The following is an 8,088-nucleotide window of genomic DNA, read 5'->3' as shown; positions in this document are numbered from 1 at the left end:
CACTTTGTAGACCAGGCTGGCCTCGAACTCAGAAATCCGCCTGCCTCTGCCTCCCGAGTGCTGGGATTAAAGGCGTGCGCCACCACGCCCGGCTCCATCTCCTCTTATAAACTAAAATAAGCAGAATCCTCTCCTTAGCTTTTGCTTAGAAATACAGGTTTCGGTTGTTTCTAACCTGGAGGAACGCCCGAGCTTCCTTATACCTGCACTCGATAAATCTGGAGTGAGGTAGTTCTTCTAGAAAGCGCCCTGGGTCTTTCGGAATAAGCATATCTACTCCATCAACAGTAACTTGCTGTAAGTCTGGCCTGAAAAACAAAAGTAAAAAAGAAACTTTACGATCAAGATTTAATCCAAAACACTGCCAGCCTTTTAAGACAGTAAACACCAGCAAAGAAGCTAAACATCATGTGAATTTTCTTCAAATCTTTTGGGCATCAATCAGCAACTTTATTAGGATCTTGAAAATCAGACATCAAGTAGCAACACAGAGTTTTAGTTTTAAGTATTTTCACTTATGTAGCCAAATTTGAGGGGAAGGAGAATTGATTTCCCTCTAGGGATTGAACCCAGGGCCTTGTACATGCTACCACTGAGCTACACCCTAGCCCTCTTTCACTTTAAATTTAAAAAATTTCTTTCTTTTTTTTCTTTTTGTTTTGGGACAAGCTCTGCTTAAATTGCTAAAGCTGGCACTGAACTTGCCGTCCTCCTGCTTCGGCCTCCCAGGTAACTGGATTACAGGCCTCTGCGTCTATAATAGTTTTTCCAGGTACTCTGGCATGTTAAGCAGAAATGAAAGTTGAATGACATCATTTTCAGTTACTAACTTATTTTTAAAGAGGTAAACAGTTCTTACAGCTAAAAACTCCAAGTGAATCACTGTAACCAGAAGCCTCGCTGACCGGAGAGACGCCTGCAACCCACCTGCATGAATACTGCTTGGGCACTTCCTACTCCTCTATGTGAAACTAGAAAGCACACAGACGGCTTTATCTACAGGCTGGCACATGTCACACTCACAAGTTATCTTTTGGTCGGTGATTTTGAACTTAACTAAATTATTAACTAAACTTTGAAGTAAGCTTTTAATAGTTGAAGAACTAAATGACTTACTTAAAAAACCTGCTTGAAACACAAAATAAGAAAAAAATGCATAAATATGAATAGTCAAAGATGTCAACAAACTGTTTCTGACAACCCGGAATCATTTTGGCCAATGATATTCCTGACTTCTCCAGTTTTGACCACCTTTTCAGCTCTTTCTCGCATGAGTGGTTTTAAACACTAAGATGAAGACAGAATAAATGTGCCTTACAGTTCTATGGCATAACAGTGAGCAGTGTATCTTTGAAAAGTGCCCCAAAAGGACCTTGTGATGAAAATTCTTATAAATGAAGAAGTTGAAAGCAAAACACATTCACTGCTATATTTACATCAAGTCCTAATATATCAGACATGTTATAACATCATTATTAGTGACGTCCAAAGAGAAAGAAAGTACTACTCGGAGTTATAAAGTTGACATTTATGGTCTAATTTTACATGAGTCTCTTCAGGTACTCATTTCTTGTCAGCAGTATTTTCATCATTGTGATAGATAGTTAAGAGTATACTATTATACACAGTATTATTTTTATAATACTGTGATATTTAAGGGTGATAGTTAAGGGTATACTATTATACACTGTATTATTTTTATCACTGTGATAGATAGTTAAGAGTATACTATTATACACTGTATTATTTTTATCACTGTGATAGATAGTTAAGGGTATACTATTATACGCTGTATTATTTTTATTCCTATAATTTCTTAGTTTTCTGAGGCAATGTCTTGCCTCAGCCTAAGACATCCATGAACACAGTATACCTCTATCCTGTCAGTCTTTTTTGCCTTGAAACACTCACCACTATGGGACCCATCCACACTACTGCAGAACCACAGTGGATTTCCCTGAGGTATAATACTTCAATGTGTGTATATATACATGCATGTATATATAAATATAAACATATCATATTATTGACTTATTACTGTTTATTGTTATAGATTTACCTGTCAAAGGCTCCAGGATAACGACCAAACTGTAACTTTCGAAAAGGAACAAACTTCCTATCCATGTGTCCTTTGAGCCGTAAGTGACCATGCCAGAGGTAGTTGCCACTCCTCTCATGAAAGACTACCAAGTGGATGGCGTGAGTGGCCAGCTTACAGATGTAGTGCAGAGGGATTTCAGTCCCAGAAAGTGAGTCTATTCCATCTAGCCGAGGATCCTTGCTTTCAGTCTTTAGGCACTGAAACCCCATATTCTCCGCTATCCGAAACCAGCCATCCTAGCATAAGACAAGGATCAAGCATGGTTATTTAAAGCCAAATATTAGTAACAAGATGAAAACAACTGTTACACCATTAATTAGGCCATGGTTTTATCCTTGCCTTTTTGCTAGAACATTTTTAATGAGAATAGTGAACAGAAGGTAGCTCAGAAAGACTAAAGTAGCAAAAGAAAGCTGTGGAGAATGGAGACTGTCCCTAAGAAATCTGTGGAGAATGGAGACTGTCCCTAAGAAAGCTGTGGAGAATGGAGACTGTCCCTAAGGACTCTGAAAATGAATGCAAACTTCTCCCCATGGGATGAGAATGCTCATTTAGCGTTCTCTCACTGATGTCCATGAAGTGGATGTTAGGAGCAGGAACAGAAAAGCAAACTTGCAATTGTTATCTCCTATGACTTTAAAAATGCTTTAATAGAACCCACACCACAATGCAAACATCAGGAAACCAAGCCCAACAAACTGTAAGACAATGGATGCTTTTCAAAACCATTAAGATTTAAATCTTATTTATTAAGATTATCCTATATGTAGATTTTAGTAGATGATTAAATATTATTAAGAGTATCTGCTAACCCAGTGGATATATCTCCATTACAACTCAAGCATTTATGGCTCAGGGAACATTGCAGGGTGGGGTCTGAAAAACTGTAAAAGCCAGAATACCAGGAAGCCTGATGGGAAACAGTCCTCCTAGAAATGGCTGATATAATTGTTTCAATTAAATTCACACAAAGGTGCTCGCTTCGGCAGCACATATACTAAAATTGGAACGATACAGAGAAGATTAGCATGGCCCATGCGCAAGGATGTCATGCAAATTCGTGAAGCGTTCCATACTTTTAAAGTACCTAATAAAAATATTAAAAAAAAAAAACCCACACACAGACACCCCCCCCACACACATACCACATGAGTATCTGCTAAGTATGGTGCCCTGTGAATTGTAATCCTTACAGAAAGATTATAAATTTGAAACCAAAAAAAAAAAAAATCTTTCATTTCACTAGAAATTTTAAATCTCCAAAGAACTTTTGCTTATATTCTTACATTTGCATTTGGATATGATATCTACTCTATGTAAGAAGCAGCATGAGTATTTTAAGTAAGGAAACATATTTAAAGTCAACTTTCAAAACGGCTAGTAATACAGAGGCACTTAAACTGTACGAGGTGCATGCGCACTGATTACCTCCTTCCATACCCACAGGAACTTTGTGAGGTCAGCCGGGAAGGTATTATTTATAACTAACCTACAGTCATGGGACATAAAGCTTTAGGAAAGTATACCTGTCTGCTACAGAATTCAGAAACAAATATTGACGATCAAAGCTAGCAAGCTCACCTGATGGGTCACCTCACCAGTCTCTAACTGACCTTTGCTTCTTCCACGGACTCTGTTGTATTAGTCTTGACAACTATAGAGCATATTGCTTCCTTTTAAAAATAGCAGTGTACCGCACTCAAGGGACACTTTGGAAATGTGGAGGAATATTTCCTATATCAATAAGCTGGCATTAGAGCACTGGTGTGGTGAGTGACCAAGTGACCATCCTGTGTATGTCCTCATCATTTATGTCCTGCAGCCCCTCCCCAGAGCTTCACCTGGTGCCATTAAGGCAGTGTTGCATACAGCAGGTGTTAGGTAGCTGTTGAGACCCTGTCTATCCCTCCACGAGGGCAGAAACAGTCAAGGCCAGCTGGAATGATCTGTTTGCAAGACAGCACAGCTGAACTCACAACACCAATCTAAAAAACACAGAGAATCCTATGAGCAGAGTAAGCTAGTTAGTATTTACTCATGATAAGGTCGACTGACTATCATGTAACTATAAAATGAGTGATAATAGGAGGTAGGTGTATGCACATGAGAATTCTCCTAACTCCTTATCTAAGTGAGATGCTAGTTAACACATAAGCATTTTTGAATGAGAAAATAAACAAGACAAAAGGGACTGGGTCCAAGGCTCACAGTAAGCAGGAAAAGGAAAGGCAGACAGCGCCCTAGCTTACTGAGGTCTGTGTTACTATCTGACCTGCTGAACTCAATACCAGTATTATTTTTGCTTAAAAATAAAAATGAAGTTTAAAATATCACATTCTCACTTTTCCATAGGTTGAGACATCTTTAGAATATAAAGTGAGAAAAAAAGCAAGCCAACAAAGACCATATCCTTATATACACCTTCACCTGCTTCTCACCTGCTTCACTGCCTAGGCAGAACCATGGGACACGATCTCTGACACTGAGTTTGAGGCAACCGAGGAACCTGCAGCACATACTGCTGTCCCAGAGTACACTGCCACTCCAGAAGGAGTCCAACCTGCCAGAGTCAACATGACTTACCAGATCTGCTACAGAATGTCTGCATTTCTCATGATGGCTGACTACTAGTGCTCATATTTCTGATTCAAGCTATCTTAATCTCTTTCCCACCAGACTCTACCACTTAAATGGTCTATATCCCTACCTCTATTCCAGGGACCAAGTTTACAATGCATAAACCTTGGAGGAACACATCTACCCTGGATAAAAATGATGACAGATAACTGAAAGAAGCACCTCTCCTCCTTATTCCTGTCTGCCTTTCATCTTGAAACTACAAAGGAGGATAGAAATGTGAGTTCAACTTTTGGAAACATCTAAAAACTACTCCATGACTATCAAACTAGTACTGTGTACATACAAAATGGAGGAACACTGTTGTAGACAAAATCACACACTGAGATGTACCTTCTGCAACAGAGTGGAAATGCAGCATAAGATCCCTGCTTGCCTGTCTACAGGCTGACCATCCATGTTGGCCTCCTTAAGGTCATGAGTATAGTCAAGACTGAATTTCCCAATAGAATATCTGAACAGCAGTTTACTAGAAGCTTCTGAGAAAAAGTTTTCCCTTGGAAAGGCTGATATTCTTGTTCCTGCCTCTCGTTCTCTGGTCTTGAGCATAATGTTTCTATGCTGGTACTGATTATGCTGGAACAACAGTGGAAACGGAGACAGAACTTCAGCCCTGCTATCAGTGGAGAGGCAAATTAACATCAAGAACCACCATTATTTTAGCCTCTTACTAGAAAAGTTTCAGGAGCCATCTAGGAAAGGCTAAGACTAGCAGGTGGCCTACCTGGAGGTGGCCCACCTTTTTGCATGCCCTAAGATGGATGAGCTCTGAGAGGCAAGGTCCCAAGAGAATCATCTCAGGATTGCTTCTTGTAGAAGATATGCCTTTCCTGTCACTATTACGTAGCCTGAGGGTTCCTGGGCATTAGCCTACCCTACTGAGCAAATTTCCTATAGATCAACATGAAAATGAACTTTCATTAATTAGTACTATTTAGATAAATTAATAATTTTATAGAATTCCTGATTTGATTCTGGGAAGAAAGTTTTAAGAGATGGTTTTAGCCGTTTTGCTAAAAAGGATGTACTAAAGTTAGAATCAATACTAGAATGTTAGAATGTGCTACTCCACATAGAATAGCAAGTAAAGGCTGCATAGTAAGGAGTACAATGAGCTGTCACAATTACACTAAAGGGAGAAACAGGCTTGGAAAGATTTGTGTTCAAGGAAAAACATTCATTCTAGGTCAGCTCTGAGGCTGCAGCCACAGGTGAGCACTATGATAAGGCAAGGCCATGTGAAACTGTTGCTTTGAACTTATAATGAGTTTACAAAATGAACTTAATAGCAACGTCCTTCTGTGAAAATCTTCCCAATATGACTGTAGATGTTTTACATTTTCAGCTCACTCACCTCATTCTTCCACAGGTGATACTGCAGTGCGAACGCAGTGAAGTCTCTCGGAACACAGAAAAATCTGCATTCTGAAGCTGGGCCTTGAGAAGCATTTTTCACTTGTTCGAAGTTTTTATTAATTGATTCCAGAATCCATGGGTCAATAAGGAACACTGGCACATTTTGGCTGGATGTCAGCATAATAAATTTCTTAACTGCACGCTGTTTCAGAGGAAAATAATCTCTATGAAGCCATTAAGTCAATAGAATTTTTTTCCAGTACTGGCAACTGAACCCTGGACCTCACACTTACTAGGTAAGTGCTCTGTCACTACAGAAGCCAAGCATGGTGATGCCCGCCTGTACCCTCAACATTCCAGAGGTAGAGGCAGGAGACCATCACAAAGTTTGAGAGGCAAGCCTGGTCTACACAGAAAGTTCCATGCCAACCAAGGCTACAGTTGTCTCAAAATAACAGACATAAATAAGACAAAACAAAGAAGCAATAAACAAACAAAGAAAAATGTTCAGTCAAAGGCTTTTCGTTTGTTTGTTTAGTAAACCAGCAATTCTTTTCAGTGTTAAGAACCGTTGTTGACACAGGATCTCAGCAGGCCAGGCTGGCCTGAACAGTGTCTGTCTGTAGCTGAAGGTGATCTTGAGCTCCTGGCCCCCCTGCTATCATGCCTGGTTTATACAGTGCTTGACATTGAACCCAGGGCCTCCTGCATGCTAGGCAAACACTCTGCCAACTGAGCTACAGTTTAACTCCACCCTCTCAGCATTGTTTTGCATTTTTAATTAGGTAAAAAAAAGTAAAAAAAATGCATTTTTAAAATACAGAAGTTATGAAATTTTGTAAAACAAAAGATGTAGTGTATATATTTCATTATCTGTTCCTTTCCTCTTCCAAAGAAAGCACTGAGATTTTTATTCCTGATTATTAATTTCCCTTTATGTTTGTAGATCAATTCTGATTCATATGTTCATTTATTTGGGGAAGCAATATAGCTCAGTGAACAAGAATTTTAGAGATGGAAAGTTTTCATCTGGATTCAGATACTTACTAGCCAACTAACCTTACTCTCTCTAACTAGCTAAACTGAGAACAGCAATAGATACTGATTTTATAAGGTTTCCACATGGACAAAGTGAGATACTGCATGTAAAGCTCTTGGTAGAAGGTCTACCCTCGTAACAATAACCAAGGCAGTTACTGTTACTGCCATTCTTCAACACATATTAGAGGAGTAATCAATGAATGAGCTACAGACAACATTGTAACTGAGACTTCTTGTCTGGTGTACATACCCACTGTGTGCTATCAAATCCAACTCGATTTCCTTTGGATTTTGATGAACCCGGTCCATTCTAACAGAGGGGGAAAAAGTTATTTTAGTAAATTCATAGCCCAGCAGGCAATATCCATATGCTTATTTTCATACTCAGAAGCAAACAGTAATATCATTTTATACTACAATCAACCCAAGATGTAAAACATTCAAAGAGTAACACAAGTTATTAAAATAGTTCAATGCTATGGCCAGCATTTCTGAACCAATTAATGCCCATTAATTAATGCCCATTAAGAAAGAACATCCACATTCCTGTGTCTGTCTGTCTGTCTGTTTCCCCTTCCCACCACCTCTCTCTGTCCTGCCCCAGTCTCTTACACCCTGAGATTACAGCTAGAACCAGCTGTCTCTGTGAAATTAGGGTCATCCATCTTGCATCATATTCCTAACTTCATCTCCACACAGTGTTGGTGAAGAGATGGCAAAAAAAAGTATAATGAGGAGCAGTTCCTGTCAGGTCTGTTTCATACTTCCAAAAGAAAGAAAGAAAAGAAAAAGGATGGTTCCTCCGTCATCCACACCCCCTCAACATTCCTGCACAGCAAGGTCATTATTTCTAGTTGAGAGATGGCCCCAATGCCCACACTTTTCATGATGTACACTATTATTTCACATGCTCTAGGTTACTTACAATAGTCCTTTTTAAATGTTCTGGTTTA

General features: G+C 39.3%; 1 protein-coding gene and 1 non-coding gene across 5 annotated transcripts in view; one reads left to right on the top strand and one right to left on the bottom strand.

Annotated features, from left to right (window-relative positions):
• Fktn (fukutin) overlaps positions 1–8,088 on the bottom strand; it is a 53,246-nt gene that overhangs the window by 30,076 nt on the left and 15,082 nt on the right. For all 4 annotated transcript variants that reach the window (XM_021160504.2, XM_029476204.1, XM_029476205.1 and 1 more), the window contains 4 exons: positions 7,386–7,445; positions 6,093–6,296; positions 2,060–2,337; positions 176–308 (listed from right to left, as the gene is read on the bottom strand). In XM_021160504.2, coding sequence (XP_021016163.1) covers positions 176–308; positions 2,060–2,337; positions 6,093–6,296; positions 7,386–7,445 — 675 coding nt within the window. The remainder of the gene's footprint in view (positions 1–175; positions 309–2,059; positions 2,338–6,092; positions 6,297–7,385; positions 7,446–8,088) is intronic.
• LOC115031073 lies at positions 3,075–3,181 on the top strand. The gene has a single exon (XR_003836638.1). It is a non-coding gene; the product is annotated as a U6 spliceosomal RNA (small nuclear RNA).

The sequence above is a fragment of the Mus caroli genome, chromosome 4, assembly GCF_900094665.2.
Source record: "Mus caroli chromosome 4, CAROLI_EIJ_v1.1, whole genome shotgun sequence".
Lineage (NCBI taxonomy): Eukaryota > Metazoa > Chordata > Mammalia > Rodentia > Muridae > Mus > Mus caroli.
The sequence above is the reverse complement of the archived record's forward strand: the minus strand, read 5'-3'. Positions and strand labels throughout refer to the sequence as shown.